This window comes from Varroa jacobsoni, unplaced genomic scaffold (genome assembly GCF_002532875.2).
Source record: "Varroa jacobsoni isolate VJ856 unplaced genomic scaffold, vjacob_1.0 scaffold_952, whole genome shotgun sequence".
Lineage (NCBI taxonomy): Eukaryota > Metazoa > Arthropoda > Arachnida > Mesostigmata > Varroidae > Varroa > Varroa jacobsoni.
The window spans coordinates 167,064-191,065 of record NW_019213854.1 but is presented as its reverse complement, the minus strand read 5'-3'; the positions used below and the strand labels follow the sequence as shown (position 1 = coordinate 191,065).

Here is a 24,002-nt window from a genome sequence, read left to right as displayed (position 1 = left end):
TACCTGTTCAAGTAGTTGAAATGTGATGAGCTGGGCTTTCTCCTTGAAGACTCGATAGCTTTCCTTGAGGTCGGACATGGAGCAGCCTCCGTTGACGAGAGGTGCTACCACCCCCACGGGTGACGTAATCCGTTTATTCAATAACATTGTGGCAGCCATTGTCGGTTATACCTCGCAAGGCGTGTTCACAGCCTTACCCAGCGAGCACAATAACCACTATATAGATAAACAGATACTCATACAGTGCATACTAGCTCATAAGATTATTCAGGTAAGTCTGCAGGTTTGTCACTTCACCTGATGGGCAGACCCCTGATCATCCCAGTTCACAAGGTCTGAATGCAAACAAGCGCCTCTGAACGAATCCTCAGTCCGCACCAGAGAGCCATTGGGCGATGCCCATCCGGTGGCTCTCTCTGAGCTTAGGCAGCCTTTAGACGGAGTCAATCTGACACAAGTCGTATCTTTTGATATTTCTCACGAGCCGAAAGGCCAGCACTTTCATCCAGAGTTAGACGTGTTCCAGTAATGAGCAAGACGGTGCGCGTTAGATGGTTTTTTCGTAACTCCCTTTCACAACAGAAGACGTTGTTTGGACGAATATGCATAGATGACATCCTCAGATTAGCACTAATCACAAAGACTATGAAAGCCTCATGAGACAACATTTACTTACTAACAATAACATTAACTATTGTTGTGAGTATAGTTTCGGTGCGTCATTTCGTGACCGTTTCATCCACACTGAAATAGGTAGAGGATGAAATTGTTTGACAGGCTCTAATAAGTAAGTTCGACATTTGGCGCCTGTGACCGGCTTTGTGATTTCTTCGCCAATGCTGATCACTATGATGGCCTTTGCTAGTATTACTGGTTAGCCGGAAGAATACTGAACGCACTGATCACCCGCACATCGAGACACCCAATGCCTTTGAATCAATATAGATCCCGATGCTACCAACCTTTCGTCATTTTAGGTAGTATCAAATATCCTTAAACCCAATTCACTGTATATCAGGTCTATTGTTTGCAGGTATATCAGACAGGTCACTGGAGCTGCCGACATCCTACTTTCGGCATAGAGAAACTACAGTATAATCGTTCCTTTTAAATACTGATTCGAGAGTCACTAGACATTGTGCTAAAATAGACGTTGTACTTATTTCTTCTATGGTGTGTACGTGTACATGCGTTGTTTAGCATCTCTTCATTTCCCTAATCGAACGTCCAGTATTAAGTTTTATTTAGTGATCCCGAAGAGCCACTGAGTCAATGAGGTCAACCAGTAAACAGCTGATATCCTCTTCAAAACTAACATGCGGCCATTGATCCCACATTTTCATAGATTTCGTAGGTATCACGGGGTGTCTTGACCACTTTCTACCTTCCGTTTTTTTTAACTGAACAGACAAATGTGGGCGACAATCGTTAGCTGGCGTTTCAGTTGCGCTGGTTTTTTTTTTAGCACACTATTCTGTGTAATGACAAGCTTAAAATAGCCAGTTTCGTTAAGGCATCAAACAAAGTCGACTAAGTACACCAACAACTCTTCGTTCTATCAGTAAACAAGAGGTGGCCATATTTGAGGTATACGGCGGACAATGCCAATCGGACAACATAAAGAGAATTGCACGCTTCAGCTAGTAGAGGCCCGAGTGAGACACGTCAGCAGCATGAAGTCACTCAAACCGAGATCAAATCCCAAACCTATAACCATAACGTGTAAAATACCGCAACTTAATACGAATATCAACGTTTTTGTGCTCGATAGTTGGATTTTACCAAGGCAGCAGGTAAAACAAGCTCTTGTTTGCTTATTGATATATATAGTGACAAGAAGCGAAGTCATTAGCATTATTCATATAGTTGGAGGCCGACATAGCCCGGTTTCACTTATGACGTGGCAGCCGGTGCCTTGCTCCAGAGAGGAAGACAACCAGGCACGTAAAGAGCTACAATTCCTCTAAGCCGCCTAAAAAGCATGATCGACTATCATAGCGTGTCGAACCAAAAAGCTAGATATATAGTGCTATATCGTCATTTGTACCGGTTATGCAGTTGAGGTGTATCTTAGAGAAGCGATACTGACTCTGCAGATTAAACGTTTGAAGTGCTTCCGAAGATATATAGAATCTCTCGTCAGAAACGTTCATCATTATTTATAGCTTGTCAAATCACTTCGAACTGTCAAAAACAAAAGCTCAGGTCAACACATTTTAACTGATAGTCGAACATCGTTACACAGAAAATGTACATATACTTTTACCTAAATCTAATGATTCAATTGTTTATACTAGGATCCTGGCCACGTAGCCGAAGACTGTCGCTGTCGTCCATTCTGCAAACTATGATCCTAAGAAAAATTAGTATTTCATAGAATATTAATACGTGAACTTAAGATAAGCGCTGGCATTTTTTAATTTGCTTTTTTCTTCGACGATTTACAACTTTCTAAATCAATAAAATCTCTCAATCAATAAAAAAGACAAGATACTATTAGTTAATGTCTATGCAATGCATAATGTGCTTGACAAGTGCAATGAACTCGACCAACAGCGGCCAGCTAACGGGTCATCACTGTCAGCTAAGAATAAGCTAACGCAGTCTAGCCCAATGTAGTGAAAATACGGTCTTCTTTTCAGTTTTTGGCAGACCCTCTCATTCTATCCATGTAAATGTTTCACAGAGCAGTCGTCCTCGTAATGGCGCAGCGGGCAACATGTTTGCCCGCTAAACTTGGGGTAAGATTCGAATCCAGACGTAGAGACGGTTCGTTTCGTGCTGAAAGGAACCGGCGGCCTACAGTAATACGTAACGGCTCAAATACTGGATGCAGTTGATAATAGATCAATGGCATGTCGGGCCTGGGTGGCCAGAAAATAAAGAATACAAAACGAACGTATTGTCAACTGGTCTCGAAGAAGTATTAAGCGAGCCAATTGCGTTGCAAATTTGTCTCATTCTACCACATAAACACATGTACAAAAAGAGTCAATCCTGTGCTCATATGTTAATATCACAAGGACAATTCTCGTTCCATTCAATTTCGTACCAAGACAGTCACACGCAACTAGCGGGCGTTGCACAAGTACAAAGTATCGTGTGGACATGTGGCTTCATATTTTGCTATGTCAGGTTTTGACAAACGAGTCAGTAGCATATAGTATGTAAAGGTTGTTGAATACGGTTCTACCGAATTAGGTAAATGGTTCGTCCTTTGATCGTCCAAACATGTGCTTATTTGGTGTGCTTTAGATCATTGTGGGTGTCGGTTGGATAATGGCCATTGCCCTTGAAAAGTAGAGCTATCGGTTACGCAGTTGGAACTATCAGCTTAGTCCTTCGTCCTGCGCATTTCCGTGTGCTTTTCTTTCAACGGGTGCTGTCATCCCTACGAAAGCCCATCGAATTCGCCGTAGAATAATCAACAGCCTCCTAGTCGCATGTACATGCTAAACGTACTCGTAGTACATGAACATACGACCGAACTACAGATCTCTGACAAGTATGGAAGCGAGCGATCGGCTTTAGATAGCAGTCACAGAGAGATGACAATGGGGGCAAGTTCAACCTCTGTGGCTCTAAGGGAGCCCTGAATATAACATGAGCACGACGCGTATACGCACTGAAGTAATTATCTTGGGGCTACTCAATATCATGCAACTGTATATGAAGATATGAATATTCTCAGTTAGGTAATGACTTGTAGTAAGACTCAATCTATAGATTTAATGAATTAAGTGTTAATATGGAGTATCAATCGACATATGCGGCCACTCCATCGCATCAGATGTGTAGCATCCATCGCGCGCGGACTCGTAAAATTTCGTTAACGAAAAGCGTCAAAAAGGCACGTATTGTCCAAGACGCTTCGTCGCATTCGAAAGTTTATTGCACAAGATTACCATGAAACGTACGAGTATTTTACACAGGCACTTGTGCTTTTTAGAGTCTTAAAGATAAGCTATGTATACATTTATTATTTAAAAATTCTATCTAAACATCTTGTTCTCTGCTGTGTGGAGTAATGACTTTGGCAACGGAGTTTGTTAGCCCGCCACAATAACAGTTGCAGTCGTCACTCATAAATATTTACCAAACGATACATATATATAGAAACGTTGTGTCACGTTTAAACGACCCATGGCCCATGGCTAATATAATTACTGTCGAAGCAGCGGTGATCGTCGACAACTGGCTACTGATGTCTTGTGCCGCGACCGTTCTTATAGTGAAACAAACCTCATTAGTTTATAAATCTATACTATAAGTTTACATACGAATAGATAGTCTTGTTCTTTAAAGAAAAGATTGACTAGAAGAGCTTAGAAGGCTGTTTAATACTTAAATGTGTTATATTGCATAAGGTAATGAAAAGTTGCCGAACGCCTTCATTGGGTTGGAATCGCAAACTAATGCTACCGATTTTGATGAGTGCGCGGGTACCTTCATCTTGTCTTCGTTGTTGGTTCATCGCATTATAGTACAGTGGATCAAGAACTGCCGGCTCGCACTCATATGGGCTCAAATCCGATAAATTTAGGTGAATCACTTGATTTAAGCGGCATTCATCTTTGGGAAAGACGCGATATTTCGAAAGAGGCGTAGAGGTAGGCTTTGTATCTTTTGTAAGTTATTTACTAATCCGGATTTACTGTTGCGGGAGTAATGTTGAATACATGGGCAGCATGCATCTGAAATACAACTAATTGCGGGTACACAAGATCTCTCACACCTTAACAGAGACCCACCATAGGAAGAGGGCAAAGTAATACTGGGTCCGTTTCACTGGGGTGGAACTGTTTCCTGATAACAACTCTATGCTATTTACTGTCGCCAATTAGTATAGGAAGAATTTATACTATACATCCTATCGTTGAAGTCCATTAGGAAGTGTTTGTACAGTATACCTGGGATGGCTTTACCCGTTTTGATAGTCACACGTTTGGACTAGCAAGATAACGCACACCCACGTGCCAATGCCGCGGAACGAACTGCGCAGAATCTGTGGCCACACCGGCCATAGGCAGTCTATCTGATCGTGTTCAAAAAGTTCATCATCATATAGAAGGCTTCCCTTTGGTCAGATACACGGCAGGCGCCCGTCTGTCCTCGGCCGGAACTCATCTTTGGGTAAAAGAGGCGAGAAGATAATGCTTGACGTAGTTTCACTTTAGCTGTTGCACACTGCTGGCGGCATGATCCATAAGGCCTCGGTTTTGCTTAAGCAGAAGCATAAAATCATAGTAAGCATCAGTCCAGCAAACTCGCGTCAGAGGCATGCAGCTGGCATCGCAACAAGAAGATGGAAACTTTACATGACCGCCTAAATTATGACTACACAGCCCTGGTTGTACCTCTTATTTTTTTTTTTGTGAAACCTTAACGACAGGCGCGTTCCGAACGAAGCGTACGAAACATGTTCTGCCATAACACAACTCAGACGAGCAGAAAGGAGGATGCATATTCTCAGCTTGGGTCGCTTTCTTAAACAAGTGTCTTAATTAGAATGTAGTTTACCGGCAAATGCAACGCGAAGTCAATCGGCAGCCAGCCATAAAAGCACCAATGTAATTTAATTACAAGTAAATAAAGTAACGAAACAATATTGATATTTTCAACACAGATTCAACAGAGACGATTACAAGCAGCCTTTTTAAGTGCCACCTTTCTGCTATCTGTTTTATTCTAGGCTAAACAGCCGAATACACCATGGAGCCATGATGTGCAGGTCGCATTGAAAACTGCTACTTACACCAAATTTTTGAACGCCCATCGACCTTCAGTCTGAACTAAGCAACGGATATACATCGTACAGATATGCATATCACGTGCATGGCCCTGAACGCTAGCTTACGCCTTGTGCCATTCTTTCTTGCTACCTAAAACGACGTCGGAAAATAGTAGGTATTACACTTCCTTACGCTCACCCTTAACCCTGGTGTTCCTTACCCAGACCTATTGTATAAGCTAGTAGTATTTTTCGATGTATTCAGCTATGACAAAATTTAATCCCGATAAGCAAAACGTATGTAAGTGCCAACGTTAAGGTCCACGACGGGGCATGACTCTCTGTCGGGATTCCGAAAAGAAAGTAAAAAGGACTAGCACAAATTACCTTTGCCATCAGAAACTGATGAGATTTAGAAATTAAATCTAGGTAGACAAATTAACGGCACCCTTAAAAAACGTATAGCCACAAAATTAGTATATGCAGACGCAATACAGTCAAACAAACAAGTGTAAGGGAATACTTATGGTTGCCTGAGGCAATGCCAGCTGCGATAACAATACTCAGCACGGAGTAATGCCTGCTCATGTAAGTATACACAAACGTACACAGTGGTGTTTATATGCGTACACACACGCACACGCCCGTAATCAAACTGACATCTGTAAAAATGTCTATGTAGTATCTATGTCTGTTGCGTCATCCATATTAACATTATCCACGATATGTATCCCAAAGCCGATATTTTTTGCTTGATAGCGGTACAGACTCCCGACGCCACTACTGCTTCTTCCTGATTCTTGCCATTGTCGTAGACGTTGCTGTTGACCCGTTCAGTATACGAACATATTTCTATGTTTCATTCTACGAGCATAATAATTATGTTGATGATATCACAGGTTCCTGTATTGCGGCGGCTTCAGGCCAAAAAAACACCGAAACACGTATCTAGGAAGCGAATCTGACCACCTTATGTTTAATATAAATGTGTCTGTTTTGACGCACTACTTTAGCAGACGACGTTCAAGTCGATAAACTATTATGTTCTACATCTTCAGCGTTCTTGTATGAGTAAGCTCCCCAACTGCAAACTATGTACCGGTGATCCTTGATAATTCATGATAAACTAGGCATCGGTGTGACCAAATCGAACTATCCATTAAGATAAAGATCTTGTTAATCTCATAATAGCACTATTGATGATTGCAGGTGGACACGCAATGATAGTTCGTTTCTGTTGGTTTCAGGGTAATATGTTTAGTAAACGTCTGGGCAACTCAGCGTATACGACGACGCCAAAAACAGCCGACAAACGAAGAACCACACCGACACCACTGTTGCCTTCGAAGGTAGCAGCAACTAACACAGACTTCCCTAACTCTCACAACAGTGTTGCTCAAAAATACTCGTGAAAAAAATCTGAGTCATACCTTTTCTTCTTTACAGTAAATCACTGGCCGTTGGGTCTACCAAGACACTAACTGAACAGAAGAAGCTCAAACTGCTACGTGATCGCCACGCAAAGCAAATGTTGATAACAGGAACGAGCTGATTTTCCTAGTAAGAATCAAACTTGTTTTCTATGGCAATGTAATAAAACTTTGCGTACAACCACAACAACAGTCGCTTGAGAGGCGAAAAAAGAAAGCAATATAATCATAAGCTTATTGCTACCCAATCCACTTTTGATGGAATTTTTTTACTGTTAAACCCGCATGATCTCACCTGGGCCCTATTGCAAGAGGTACACGACACAGGCGTTCACAAGAAGAATCACGTATACTTGTCAGGTAGAATTAATGTCAAACTTTAAAAATTCTTTTACTTTTAATTCGTGAATATCAACAGAAAGTAACAACAACAACAACAACAATCAACTTTAAAAAAGTTCAATCAGTTTCATTCGTCGAAGAAAAACACTCAAGCACAATTCCTATAATGAATAATAGCAACGCTCTAGCGCGCGTGGTTACTAGTACATAAGTCAGTCCTATGATGGTACAGCGCTTGCGACGTTCATGGCGTAAGAGGCCTGTCGCTCACTACACAAGCGACGACAAATGGCCAGAGAAAAGAAGTAATAACATATCCACCTTTTGTAGAACCAGCGGAACGAACAAGATGGAGTGTCTTCGTCGGGTTCGTATAATAATCCTAACAGCGGCTAGCAAGCCACAGCGACTTTTCTTTAGTTCGCTAGTTTAACACGGACAAACAGCACCAATCCACTAGCTTGGGCCCTCCACGCCGCCACGGCATAGCGTTTTGGTCGTTCTGATCGTTGAACCACTACCGCCCTCTCCCTACGTAGGCTGAAGCCTTGGCTCGATTGACGCCCAGACAAGCCCTGCAGATGCAGCTACTGCCGCAAACTATAGAAGCTCGCTTGTCCTGCGAACGCGCGGAAGCCGGTGCCAACAATGGCAGCAACAGCCAACGCAATACGACAAAATACAGATACAGCCACACATACATACATACATACATACACAGATATCTACATACCCCATACATATATTTAATACACTTACGTGCATTCTTGCAGAGACGTACGCGCGCGCAAATTGACATACTGACTAACAAACAGAGACAAATTAAGTTGCAGGCTTTAATATTAGCATCTGACTATTGGATTCGCCATTGTTGTTGTTATCGTCAAGGCGGAGAACAAGAAGCGACAAATCATCAAATCTGTAGGCCACGTCGTTCAACTACTGCCACTCGACTAACAAATCCCTTATACTCATCAGATGCTGGACCAGATTGAGGTGTTGTATTAGAGTACGACTTCAGATCACCACAGGTCAATATCATATATCGAATTGAAAACAAAGATTGATAATACAGCTTAAGCTGGTCAAAAGATAGTGGCAAATGTCACCCCAAAACCAGTGTATTATTTGCTAATTGCCACTGACTCATATTGTAATGAGTGCTAAAAGTTTATGGATGAGGCGGCTTTTTGTTTGTTACATTTGTTGCAACCTCAAGAACAACGACATTAACGGAGAACTTGTTCTTAAATTATTGCTTCAACGACTGCGCGATGGGAACGGCTGTCGGAGCTCGCCACGAGGCCGTGTTCGATCGCTGCATATCCATCTTATGTATTTGTTCATACCCAATTGTTAATAATTCGTGCAATGTATCATAGCTACGTAGATGAATTTCGTTGCACACTTTTTCAAAATCAGCAATTTTTGTCGTCCATAGGTTCGACAGGTCGAATATTTTGTGCTCACACAGAACGTGTGCTCGGGCTTCATGTCAGGTTGGGTAAACCTGATATTAGGTCAACAAACTAGGTTTGTTTACTCGACATTCGGTTGACTTGCGTCGACAGAATGTTAAGCCTTTATTTTTGACCTATGATCGCTGCTGTAAAGTGTAAATCGTCTAACTTACACTCTCATTTTTGCATTGCCGAGTGGAACATCCACATACAAAAGTGGTTTGAGAACATCGACGTGCACAAGACCGAAAACCCTCTACTCAATGCTACGAGTCAATCATAGACTTATGCTATGGCTGTATGACGCTTTTCCGTGTTTACCTCCATCCCGCTTGCCAGTCTATAAGCTTCTTTATCTCTCAGTATTGGCACTTGTAGTCGCTTGCACTGCACGTGTCTACTTTTCCATACATCTGCCTGTCAAGACGCAGACAACCTTGTCATTGGCCTTAATAAGTAGATTTGTATCTTTGATTAGTTTCAGGAGCAGTTAGTTCAAGCTTGTTGGTCGCTGCAATGCTGGCCTATTTAAATTACGCCAAGAAGAGTAGATTTCTACTTCAAGATAAAATGTACACTGCCATTGAGAATGCTAGCCCGAAAAGACAATATAAAGAGCATTTCGGTACCGCCATTATATTTCGACGCACATATGCATATCTCTAACCGAATAATGATCATGAAGTATACACGGTGGCGGTGCAATAATATCAATAGTGTTACATGATAATAACACGTTTCCAAATGTGTGAGGACATCGTCAACTTTTGCCTTTCCGTTTCTTTCACTTTAGTAGCAACGTGCGTCGCTTACGCAAATTCAGCCATCAGCCACTGGCCATTGCACAAGTCCATGAGACTGATTATGTCACCAATATCGATATGAGATAGTCAGAAGAACGGCTCCCTCTAAGGCCTTTTGCACATATTGGACACAAGAAGGTGACAACTTTAAGCTTCCTAGAACACAGCACAACTGAATTGTTAATCTACTGTATAGTTTCAAGGGCAAGAGAACGCGAATTAGCATATGAGGATTGCTAATACTATTTTATCTTAGATTACTGTTTTACTGCGGTTTCAAAAAAAAAAACATCGTTATGATCAAAATTTATTGGAACCTGTCGCCAATTGGAGGGACAACCCATCGAATACCTCGGGATGACTGAAAAACATGTAATGCTTAAAGCGTGTATTGTGCCACAGAACTGGTAATTGCATGTTTCTACAACCGCTATATGCAATTAAAGATTCCGTTAAGTCCTTCGTCGAAAAAAACAGGGTACAGTTTATACGTTGATTATTTTTTATTTTAGCAGACAGTTTGATTGTTGCCAAAGTGATAACATACGTTCATTCGTATATAAGTAACATTAATTTATAAAGTAGATAGAAAACCTATAAAATTAGTTCAGTAAGCGTATCCATGGACGAGATATAATACATTGGATTGTTTTTTAGATTTTTTGGACATAGAGACCAACCAAAGATGATTCAACTAGTAATTTTCTTGATAATCTAAATGTTTCCTTTAAAGTAAATGTTAGGGTTAACTGTACAAATTTATGTAGAAGAAATTGGTATCAAACGATTTCCTAGTTAATTATGGTGGCGGCTAAATTCAAAATTTCTTTTATGAAGTTTAGCCACCCGATTTCGTATATACTTCATTCAATTTTTGGCTACATAACAGCCAATAAATTAGCTTTGTACGCTTTAATTACAGTAACAGCCGTTGACTTCAGCAAAGCAATCCGACTTTGCTATGACTAAAGTCATTCCGTTATCAGAGTTAACCACGCTCACTTGGTCTATGGCCTTTTACCGGAAGGGGTGACTTGAAATTCTCCTGTGCTCCATTTGTCTGTGGTAAAGAAAAAGTACAAGTGTGCGTGTAATAATAATAGTAATAATATTATTATTACTTTCATTGTAAGGAAAAGATGCAACTAACAAGTGTGCTTGTATGTTGTACGCTTTACGTGAAAAGCTCTGTTTCGAATAGGATCCGACACCTCTCACTCAAGGTCAAGGTCATTCTTACTCGACTGTTGCCGAAGCCCTAACCTTAAACCTTGCTCTTGAAAAAGTATCTTCCAGGATACAACTCACATCTCATTGACTTCTTGAACTCTACGAGATTTTTCCATTAAAAATTCGCCTGCCCACCATCGAGCACTACCGGAGGGGTCAGCTTTTTCATCCCTGTAATGGCGAGCCCACTGCATTTTGTGGCGAAGGGAATATTTGCAATTTGTTTTGATAGCAGAGACATCGCAATTAATCGGAAGACAAAGTGCGTAAAAATTTCGAAAAAAAAAAGATTTCAGCTTCGTTTACCAACAGCAGTCTTTTCGCTATTTGTAATTTCTCTCTTTCATCAGAACGACATAGCCTGACTTAGCATAACCCAACGTTTACTGTGAATAACACGTGACAGCGTGCTCTAGTTGTCCATGGGTAACCACTGTTTTTTGACGCGCGCTTCCCTGATCGCGCGCTGAGATCCAACATTTTTCCGGTATCACTTTAAAATTAGGTGTTTCAATCGACAGTCAAAAACCTGCTACCGGATTACGTTGAGACCTGAGTAGATTTCCTCTTAAAGGGGCGCCTTAGCTGGTAAGACTAAGAAATTCTTGCTGGGCGTGGCTTATTCAGCTTGATCACTACCATTACTTTGTACTTTGCCACGTACGAAGTAGACAACCTTAAAAAAAACCGATCCACAGTGCACCTAAATGACTCCTAGTTTTTTCATCCTTGTACCAAAGTCAGGAGTTGTATTAAATTATCTTCAACTCTAAGGTAACGTATTCTGCCTTACGCGTTTATTATTTCTGGTTATCATGACTTAGCGGATTCCGTGCGGTCTGACGCTGAATTGCTGCCTTAAGTTATAATGTGACCACTGTGCAGAGTTTTCTCTTTGGCATAATAATATATAATATGCCAGAAAAGACCGTACTCCGCCCATAATTGCAGTTAGCAACTAGGTTGCATTATTGAGAGCTTAGTGTAAACAGTTACTTGGAGGGGTGATCTAACATTGGCAATGACATATATTGTACTGATTATATGACTGCTGTACCGAAAAAAAACTCGAAATAGTTCTGTATTACACGATACCACAAATAATTCATGGTAATGTCTTTTATGGCTATAGAATTCTTGTTCACGGCATTCAACCAGTCCATAGAGGTGTTTATGTTGAAAAAAACGATGATAAGTAAAAAAAAACGCAAATTGCCCTGAAAAAACGTGGTCGGTATTCAAATTAAACCAAGGAGTTGTCTCACCTAACGCGACCACTAGTAGGCGCTAGAACTTACCGATTGGGCGTTTTGGTTTTCTTTCGCCAATGAAAACACCACAATCACAAATCATCACGATTCCCTATTAAACATATGCAGTATCATGTAACAGGAAATGTCAGGCTTCTATCAGCCCCTCCAGATCTCTTGGAGGGCACAAAGCAAGATTTATAGGCAGAGACGCTATATTGATAGATCAGCATGCTTGGATTTTTCTAGAGGTGAAAACTGGATATTTATGCGCAGCACACCACAAAACATCACTCGTTAAGTAGAGCATTTGTTCAGTTTAAAACACATTCGCTCGGCTAAGCAGAACGTAACACAGGCTTACTCTATAGGCCCGATAATGACGCTACTGAAATGAGAAAATCACGAAATAGCATATTACCAAAAGTAAAGCAAGCAAAAACAGTAATCATTTAGAAAGGGAGCAAGTATACTTCAATTAAAAGAACACCTTAACTTTGCAGATACAGAAAGGATGCAGTAGAAATATCTGAAATGGAAAACACGTCTTCATAGCTTGTAGGTGCATTATAACAATGATATATAGGATCAGCATAACCGGAAATAACAACGACCTGCACTATCGTATATATGAAAGCATAACTGGGATCCGAAAGCAATTCAATTCAAAGCCAGCCCAAATATCTGATGATGGCTCATAATAGGATCTGTTATTGAGTCAAATATCATAACTATATCAAGCCAGCTCTAAAAAAAATGACATTTTTGTGCATTTTGTATTTGTACAAGTCTCACTAATCAGACACGCAAAAATTCTTCTAGCAGACGAATACGTATTCCACTTCATATGTGTTCATTTCATATGGACCCGGATATGATAGCTAAAGGTCAACAGAAAGGCCGGTCAAATCATAATTATGTCACGACAGAATGTACTCTTCAGAGTCGAATAAGTGAGAAACGACATTTTTGAGTAGGATATGCATTGGTACTTACCTCAATCGAGGATGAAACAGAGATCAGTTTAACTAGTAAATTATTATTACAGTTATAATAATCACAGTGACGATAATTATCACAGTCAACAAGATTCATTAGTTTTTTCAATATTTGAATTTGTTCCGTTTTTCTCTGTTTGCTAGAAGGGTGAAAGCGTCTACATGATGGAGTTGCACAGTCAACGAAATGGTCATAGATTATGCCCTAATGGCACCTTTGGCGGAATCGCGTTAATCACTGTTCCAATTCTATAAATTTACCCGCTAATGTCGGCACAATGGTGTAATTAAAATTTGAATAATCGTAATGTGCGGTCCAGCGCAAGTCTCGATGAACAGGCCTAATGGGAAAACGAAGGAAGGCCTTGTGGCGGAAAACAATAGGGTGTAAAGTACAGCTATAAAAGGAAAAATCAATTAATCAAGTTGAGCTCACCAGAGATATTCAAACTGACAAATTTTTTTCAGTAGGATGGATGCAAGAATTAACAACCTGTTGGACAATAACAAAAACAGTATCTTTGTGTCGAATTTTGATTTTAAGACGCGTTCTAATGCCAACATAAATATCGATGACCGAGAAGATAACCCTATCGGCATTGTGTGATGCGAAAACTGTTATCGAATGCTGTCGCAACGACTGTGTTGAATGTTGCTAGTTTATAGAAAGTCAACGTATTTTCATCATGTTCTGTTTTGTGTCTATTGGGGTATTTATCCAGTTATTACATTTTTTTCTAATTAATTTTTTTGTACTTATACAGACAGCTAACTTATAAGAATTCTAGCGCACACTTGACAAATATTGCATAGATTAGTACGTTTACGTGACATAACTAGTCGTCGTTTTTTTTTTCTTTTTCCTCCGATGGAGTCTGCGTGATGCCAATAGCAAAAGAAGATAGGTGTGAGTGAAGAGCCCATGATATTATAACATTATTATTATTATGGTGATCGTTGTAAACATGAATATAAGAAGCAGGTCAAGCTCATAACTCACAATCCCAATCATATAGCTTCTGTATGAAGTAAAATAGCAAAAATGTAGCCCATACAATATAGCAAAGTCAAATAGCAAATTCTAAAAGAGGGTAACAAATACGTATCTAATATCGTTTGACTTGATGGATATGTCAAAATTTTCTTAGTTAAATTGCGCTAAATAGAACGTATTACTTTACATACTGGAATTGGACGTAGGAGAAACCTATTGAAAATAAAGTCGACTTTGAACGGGTTTAATTTTACTTCTTTTTGTTTGGCTCTCGCTAAGGTGAGAGTGCGCAGACTCATAATTGTACTGGAACAGTATTTTTTGTTTTGACTATTTCGAGCCCTTTATCAGAGAGCACAGTTCTTGGCTAAAACAGTACATCAACACAATAATAGTAGTAATAAAGGGCCATTAGAAAACCAGGTGACCAGGTTTACAACCGGTGGATTAAAAAAAGCAATAGCTTTGAATATCTTAGTCATTTTTTTTCAATTCTCCCGCTCGCAGTAAGACGCGAATCACACTTGCCGTTGAAAGCCGATAAAGGCAAATCTAGCTTATATTGACGATTTTGTAATTGTAGCAAAGATCTCAAAGATGTTCGAAAGAGCTGCACTAAGTTCGACCTATACTACGCCAAAAGTTAAATAGAGTAAACACACAAGCAACATCCGCTTTCCGTTCATACATAAATGCACGTGCAGATTTGAAAGCATTCGGCCTGTAATGAATGTCAGAACGTAAATTGAAATTTACGAGAGTCCCATGACGGTTACATAACTAATATAAACCAAACATATACGTTCTTTCGAACAGTTTCTATACGGCCGCCGAAATAGTAAACTCTAACAGCTGGAAATGTTCAACACGACGAACTTAACGTTTATACAATAAAAATTCTACCTAATGTAACCATATCATGTAAAAGAAAGGATGGCATTCATTACGATTAAATAAATCATTACTAAATATATTGAGTAATCTTTGTAGTTCGACTATATTTTCAGTTCATGTCGACTTCTGGGCCTATATACTCTTCCCAACTGAAGCAGTAGCACCATTCATGAGGACATCTTCGTCGTTAGGCAACGCACTCGATGACGTCAGGCGCCATGTTGACTCATCCCAGTATTAGTCCTGGTGTCAAGTGGGTTCACACTACTAATACGTTTAGACAGAAAGAATGCAACATAGAGTACTCTCTAATATCACATCTATTTACCGACTGTATTTTTATTTGAATGTTTTTTTGCAAAAATACTAGTTTTTTTTTCCTAGAATAGGTAGTACATCAAAGTCGGCTAATTGACCATCTACGATAATCTCCGCGCAATATCAACGTGCCGTCCAAGCTTACAACTATGATCAAGGTCTTAAAATTCTCCCTACCCAAGGGCACCTGACGGAGAATGTACTGAGGATGCTGTTGCTGTATACTATCGAAAGAACTGTTAAGGTTAGTTAGCTTGACCTTCTACCCCGTCCTATTGATTTCGCCATAATATTCGTCGGACCACACCCGTACACACTCCTGTACACTGCAAGTGAATAGCTACACATAGTGATAGTACACGGCTGTATACATGTTGTACAAGATGTTACATTGCATTTATCCAAGGTAAACGGATTCGTCTTCGAAATATTTTACAATAGGGTAAAATTATTCTAAATGCCAAATTTATTCAGTGTTTGTGTGACTATGTGTTTAAATATGCTTTACACAGAAGGCCCATCGCGCTTTAGGTATTAGCAATAATATGAATGCTTTGTTGCATATTGCGCAAACATGCAGTAAATGTGTACTGTAGAGAAGACAGCTCTGTTCCGTTCGAATAAAGTGAGCCACTTCTTATTACTTTTCCATGTGAATATGACTGCAGAAGTTATGTCGTATCCATATGGACTGAATGCAATCCCTAGAGGTATATCACGGTCAAATATAGGTAAATATAGACAGGCAAAGGCACCAGGTTCCTGTGCCTTTATGTAAGCAGCCTTCCAAGTGTTAAAGTCAAATCTTTCAAAACTATGCCGCCTGATTCGTCGTAAGCATGCGGTATGTGTCAGTAGATTAGACTTATGCTGAGACAGCTTAATATATGGTGGCCATTCTATTTTCACAAACGATAATCTGCTTCTTGTTTCGTTATTTTCATATCGTTCTAAGAGTGCGCATTGGGTTCGTAGCGAAGTCGTATTACACGAAAAGCAAACGAGATAGGTTTGGGAAATGACGATCACTTTTAAGCGAGTGGTTGATTCTGTACCATTTCTGCTCTACTATATGAAATCACCATCATTTACAGGACAAGATCAAGATAAGTAGTACGCACCTCGCCTCCACTTTGTTGCTTAATTTTATCTAGCTCTAACCACGACGTGAGCTCGTCGTATCAATCTGGACATTGCCAATCAATGGATTTTCTTATACGCAGCTCATCAGCGGTAAGCAGTGTTCAAATGTTTTTCCTTCTAAGCTTTGCTTCGAACCAATGGACCGCAATCAAACGTGACTGATCAGCGGTCTAGCGTAGCTAGTCGCCGGATGGTCGATCAGATGGACAAATGGACAGACATGTGAGTGATTCACCGGTTGGTCAGCCCGCCAGACATAGGGACAAACACAGAGGTACGGCCTGTGGCGACGCACCAGCAGCAAACAACGTCTCAACCAGCGAGAATAAGCACTGTCTGTTTCACCGTTCGAGACGCGCTTTGAATGCATTATAATTGGTACTGGGAAGGATCGTCATTTTGGTGACGCTGCGAACGATGCTGGCTCTCCAGCTCCCGGCTGTAACAACGACAGCATTGATGGCGGTGGCAATGACTGTTATTGTGGACTACTCCCCGTTGTAAAACTTTGGGTACTTCTCCTTCGTTTCCTGTCTGCCTGCCAATTCGTCTATTCCCTGCCTTCCTGAGTCAACGGCAACAGATTTTGATAATGTCTGTCGTTGGTCCATTACTGTTGCTGCTGCTGCTGTCATTGTTGTGGTTGTTATTCCCCCGGAATACCCAGCAACATGGACAATATGATCAGCATTGCCACCCCAGCTCTGGCGGAATCAGCAGCATGTTGAGCTACTTCCTGAAAGGGAATGACAGAGCGATAACGGCCAATAGATTTCTGACTAGGAGTTACGGCTGCGGTGGTGATTCTTAGACAGTGTCGTAGCTACATATCAATACATGGACCACTGATAACGGCGGTTCAAGCAAGAATAAGAAGAAGACAGCATTGACAACAGTTCCAACGGTAGCAGCACTAAGGATTAAGTGCTTATGGATAAGTGCTTAAGGATCGAATAACTGATCCTGGCGCCTCTACTTGACTGCGCCTTCGCAGTTACTACCCTCCCCCGGTTTTAACGGTCGTAGCGGTAGAGGTGCACACACGCACACGCATACGTATATATGTTTGTGTACCACCATTCGTTAAGCAGCAGCAGCATCATGAGGAGTATTAGTAGCACAGAAGCATGCCATCGGTGCCTCAAAGGGCCGAACTGGTTTACTATACTGCGATTATAGTACCGCAATACTTTCATATTAATACTCACAAAAGTGAAACTGTCAAAGATGGAAGCCGGGGTGGTGACAGCAACCGCAGCTTTAGCATCATCTGCACTAGCACCGCTACTCTTAGCTTTTTATCATAGACAAAAACAATATCGTGGATGTTACTGCTAACAGTCGCCGTCACTTGGCACCATCACAAACATCATCCTCAGCATTGTTATAATTAGAGAACTCATAACAGCCGAATAACGCTGGTATTGCAGCACAGCACAATATGCCACGATGCCTTACGCTCGAGACACGTAGTTCACTTTTTCTGATGATGCTGCTGTTGTTGTTAACGGCACCAACAACAAGATTGTTGGTTTGACAACGGAACTAACCGAGGTGTACGGAGGCCGATTCTTATGCATTAAGGCATGCGAACCTAATTGCCAGCATTACCAATGGATGAACGAGCGGACACAAAAGGACCAGCGAGCAGTCAGACTATACATGATAGGCAAATAAGACGCTGGTCTGGGTATATAGAGAACACAGACGCTTACGCAGACGTACAGGAACCGAAAGAAATAAGCGGCAAATGTCAAGACGCGATAACGGGCGCGCGTTTAGAAATGGCTCGGGACATACGAAACATAGACATGCGATGATTCCGCTGGTGACGAAAATGATATAACGTTCATGAGGCAATATCATAATCGCTGTTTTCACTCAAATACATATATATATATATATATATACACCCACATGTATAGTTTGTAACTGCTAAATAAGAGTTTGTATGAACGAAATAGGAGACGAAAGTGGAAAGGAAAAATGAATTTCGTAGCCGTCATTATATTATACTCTACCGACCACCATTATAAAAAATAGGCAATCAATATTGCTAGTTTCATACGAATGTTACTACCACTTCTTTTTGCGTGTGTGATGGGTCTGCTGATCTTTATGAACGCATAACATATTATATTGAGGAAAAGGTAAACTACACAATAGAGAACGTATGTATATGCGGGGACGAAGGAACAAGAATATACAGGAAAGCGAAGAAGAGGCTGATGTGAAAATGTTACGTCAAGTTTTATGTTTTCTTCTCTTGAATGGAGTTCATTAAGAGAAAGCATTTCTAATAATGTAATCTAGGAAAATTGTGTTTTTTAAATGTAATCTTAATTTCAACTTTCTTTAAATGTAAGGATCGCTACTTTTTTCCGCATGTACTTGCTGCATGAGAAACCATTTACTGTGTCATCGAATCTACTGTTCTCTTAACTGAAGGTAAATTTACTTCAATTCTAAGCAAGCTCAAAGTTGTCACATTTATTTATGTTTTAATTTTAGTCTGTATGAAAAATCAGCTCTTGCTATTGCGCTAATCAGCTATTGCGCTCTCGAGATTATTAATGAGATTCGCTCCTTACTACGTGTTCACAGTTAACGCTATCCGCTAACGAATACCTTGACCTCCCATTAACTTGTCATTCATAGCGGACTGTAACTCAATCAGTAAAGATGCTACATCCAAATCTTAGTGTCGATTTTTATTAAACTTTTTCCCGCTCATTGCTCCGCTTCACTGCTCTTTGACGTTAGACCAACGTTTACTGTGTTCCAAATCATTTGATCACAAGCTGATTATATCTCCTCCGCTTAGGCGACTAACAACATAACAGTAGTTTGCTAGTTGATACAAACTCGGCTCAATAGCGCACAAGCCCAACAAGCGCCAAATCAGACAAACAAAAAAAACCGTGCTGAGGTTGTGTTGAGGCTCCCGCAATTATTGTTCTTGTCGTTGCAGTGACTCTTGTGCAGTTCTACGTACTGAAGCTAATAGACGGTAACGACACCTAGCTGCCCAGGCTACGGCAAAGCTATACAACGAAATGAAAGAAGATAGAGCTTGTATGAATAATTTGCGGCTACTAAACGAAATTAAACTCGACGTCAGTCTCGAGTCGTTAACCGAGAGAATGTATGGGAATCAACCCCTGCGGCGAGTCCTCAGGTAAATATTAGAAAGTATATAGTCGGTAAAGTTACGATGTACAAAAAGCCGAAGGACGCCTCTGCGAGTTTACAGAGAGTGTTAGTTCTACCGTTATGGTGCCACATTCGGTTTAACTCCAACTGTAAAGGCAAACGTGACTGAAAATTAGCTCGATAAGGACGCACACGACTGATTAAATACTGCTGTACGTATCTGTCGTTAAAAAAGGATTGAGCTAGTAAAACGAATGACTGATAAAATGTTCATCTCTATTCTGCCTCCGTTATCTGTTGTGTTTTTATCATTATATTTGGGATTTCTTGGACAAAAACATTCCAGTAGGATGTCATAAGGTCATCCGTTGGTAGACTTGCATGTTGATGCTAAGCTGGAATTTTTTTTGCTTTTAGATGTCACAATAATTATTACAAACAAAATAAATCACTAAATTTCTTCCCAATGTCGTAGAGCAAAGTAAAACGTTGCATAAATATTTCTCGAAAATACCAAAAAATTGTATCCGTTATACGGTTTCCGTGTCAACACGGCTTCTAAACAGGTAAAGCCTGTGGTCGTATTGAATTTGCGATTATTGTGTCACTTCCAGCTACTCCCGTTGGTTACCTGATAGATTAGTGACTCTGAAATTGTTATCTCCTCATGCCGCGATTGCTTGGGGAACTTTTTACATGGATGGCCCGTATATATGGAAAGCTGTATTAATCCCATCACTGCAATGAATAGTCACCTAATATCTTTTTATCCGTAGCTTCACCCGAGAGTTTGACAAATCCTTTCACATACTCAATAGACGATAATAAAGTTAATGTCGAAATATTTACTGATCAAATAGCTTATTCAGCACTGCAGGAAACATGCGTTACCTAACACTTCACTTAGGCACTTAAGACTGTCTCACCAATGCCTATAATATTAAGGGGCCATTGTATATTCAAAGAATACAAACTCAGCACGGCAGCTTCATTTCAATGAACCTCAATAAATCAGGAACAATTGGACGCTATTTTTGTTTTCACTAATAGTTATGGGGAGTACCGACTAGATACATAATTCGATTGGTACATGTATTAATATATACCAAATTCGGAGCACACTTGTTTGTGAGGATGGAAACTCAATATACGATTTTAGTTCACAATTTTGCACTACTCCAGCCTTCTGTATTACAACTATAAGGTTACTACAGAGAAAAACGACTTACCTTAGGAAAGTTGTACTCTTCTGGAGGACACAATTCGAGGCTTTCAATGTCTGAATCCATAGCGCTACTTATATCTGCTCTAATTTGAAATAATTTAGTCTGAGATTTTTCCTTCTAATTGCCAGATAATAGAAAGCTACGTTTGTTCCTCAACGACAAGGCACTTCTCCTTTCCACTCGGGCTACCCTCACAATTTTATAAAATGTATATCCAATAAATCTAATACGATGACTACGTTGACACTCGCAACGCAACACTCCGGGCGTGTCCATCGACTTCAGAGGTTTCTGCACAGCCTGTTTAGTCCCGCCGCGTCGAAGCGCCTTCAGTACTATCCCACACCTAATGGAAGCTCTGCTTCTAATCTTTCCTCGAATCGCTTCCGGAATGCACAATTTTTAGTGACACGCGAGAGACAAAGTAGACACGCTCGTTTCGTTCAAACAAAAATGGTTTTGTTGTTTCCGTTATTTTTCTTTTCAAACGACTATTCCAGGCGACTAAGCGAGGTTATCCAAGCCACGTTGCGCCTTGTCGAAAACAACTCCGGGGATGTTTTAAGCCTGGGAGGGGGTATTCGAGGCATTTGGGCTAAAGTTGCCCAGGCGTATAAAGGCGGCCGCGCCGCATTCCTGCGACACCGATTGGCAACCTTCCTCACTACGCACTGTAAGTAAGCATCCAACTAGATCCACTGAACAGAGCCTAAGAATGACAGAAAGCAGTATCTTCATAGAGCACGGTACTTCATACGGCTGGGACGCTCTATTTGAACTTTTTCGCCCTACGACTTCCCGCGTACGACCGATCAACGACCGCATACATTCAACGCTTCGATTCCACGACTATTTTTGCTTTGTAATAATCGCTCGCTGCTTTTCTTCGCCCAACGAGCTCTTCCGACTCTATGTACCCCTATCTATAACGCTAGCTTTTTTTTTCTCTCTTATGCGGTTCGTCGCTTCTCTCACTATTTTTCTCTGTAACACTTCAACAGCACTTCAACACCATGGCGCCCGCACAGATCGGTGCTCTATCGCCGTGACCACCATTACCAGTCGACGTCAGTGGCAGGCATTATTCTGCTGCACAATTTTATTAGTACACCTTCAACCGACAACTGCAGCAGTTGGTGTTGCTGTAGCTGCTTCCTTTCCTGATGAACTTTGATTGTTATGGGTGTCGTAGGCTTTTGTCGTTTTTGTACGGTCACAATGGCTGAAGAATAATTGAGAACACTCCGACACGTAACGATAGCAACGTTCATTCCAGCATCTCAAATGATGAATAAATGTCGAATAGAGATGAGAAATCTTTTACTGCTGAAACCCTGAGCGGGGCGGGCGGAGGAAGCTATTTCATGTTGTAAGACATTTATCTGTATCTCGAATTGGACGCACGCATACTCTCAATAGACACGAAGAGTGGCCGTGATGCTAGGCTGAACAATAGAATACCGACGACGATGAGCGATTCGAGCTCCAAACGACTGCGTTTGGCGTCGAACGCGCTACCTGCCGCCGGTGACAATTCTGAGGCGGCTAGCGAGACGTTGTCAGCTGTCCAAATTCGGTGGTCTGCCCGGGAAGACCGCACCTGTCACGTAATTCCCGATCAACCCGGTGTTACCGCTCCACAGCACTGAAAACCGCCTGTGTTTCCCACTGCCTGTCGTCGTGCTAGTGGTCGTACTAGCTAATCTCCCTGCCTGCCTACCTAACTACAGTGTAAGTATTCATCCGGTGGATTGGCCAGTAACTACCTAGCACCAGGCACCACCTTCTTCTTTGCATAACACACACACTACCGAGCATTCAACACAACAAACAGACAGACAGAAGACCTACACTCACCCATGGCGGCGGAAATCAACACAGGACGCTGCTGCTGCCAGGCAGGCAGGCAGACAGAAGGAAGGCAGCTAGCCAAGGGGAGGTGGCTCGCTAGATCGCTTACTAGATGGATGCAACAACGACAGCAGTAGTCAGCTAACACAACAAAGTCATCGACACAGAGGCCAGACATGCGCCAGAGATCGAGTACTACATCAGACACAAGTTTGTCCCATACATATAGCCACAACACAAACAACCAAAACAAAAAAAATACGTTCGGCGTTCCACACACGCCGCCATGTTGTGGCGATGGCGATATGCCCTCTGTGGAAAGGTGATCACGGTAGCCATCGTTGCTGCCGTTGTCATCGTCGTGAAGAGCAGACAATCGCCAGGAGCGCCTAAACATTATTGGAATGTATTTTACTATTATACATACACCCCTGCAAAGTTTGATCGACAACTCTCAGACACATTGGACAGTGTATGCGACATCTAACGGGGTCCGTCGACCACAGGGCGTAAATGCGAACAGTATTTATTGGAGTACAAAACTCACCTTGAAAAGTACATATTATCATTTACAATTGATAAGAAATCTGTCATGATCGTAAATGTCAGGTCCGTTGAACTTAATATATCGAAGCTTTATAAACAAAATGATAAATTCTAATTTAATTATTTCCCAGTCCTGGGCGGTGCTAGACCAATAGAGTAGATGACCTAGTACTACTTTACTACTAAAAAAATCCAATTTATACAGAATTTAGTTCAATATAAAAAAAAAATATGAATTTGCTATAATCCGCCTTAGCAATAGGGACTCTTCAGTTCGCTAAGTATCCACTTGATTTAGTTAAATTAAAAATGATTGAGCAACCAGTATTTAAAAAAAGGCATGCAAAATCTTTTAGTACGCACATGCCGATTGCAAACCTTCTGCAACCTGCAATTTATAAGCTAGTTTAACCTAGTTCATTCACGGAGTAGATTATATTGAGGCATCACTTTTTTAAAACATTTTCAGCCAAAGCTTTTGAAAACCGAGGTTATTCTGTCATTTGAATGGTAGATAAGTTATTAGACTCGCGTAAAATTTTTGGCTGAGTCGCCTTTTTCACTTCACTGCTTAACGTTATCATTTTGCAAGATGCTCCCAGCTGCTCCTGGTGTGCGGCCCTGTTTTATAGG

At 41.0% G+C, this 24,002-nt stretch overlaps 1 protein-coding gene across 5 annotated transcripts in view; it reads right to left on the bottom strand.

Annotated features, from left to right (window-relative positions):
• LOC111265281 (patronin) overlaps nt 1-23,545 on the bottom strand; it is a 98,117-nt gene extending 74,572 nt beyond the window's left edge. For 2 of the 5 annotated variants that reach the window (XM_022841828.2, XM_022841825.2), the window contains exon 1: nt 4-552. In XM_022841828.2, the coding sequence (XP_022697563.1) occupies nt 4-159 (156 nt within the window). In that variant the 5' untranslated portion in view covers nt 160-552. Of the gene's footprint in view, nt 1-3; nt 620-20,975 lie in introns of those variants that run through there. The other 3 variants (XM_022841827.2, XM_022841824.2, XM_022841826.2) reach the window with 3 other exon arrangements.
• Between the last annotated feature and the right edge of the window lie 457 nt (nt 23,546-24,002).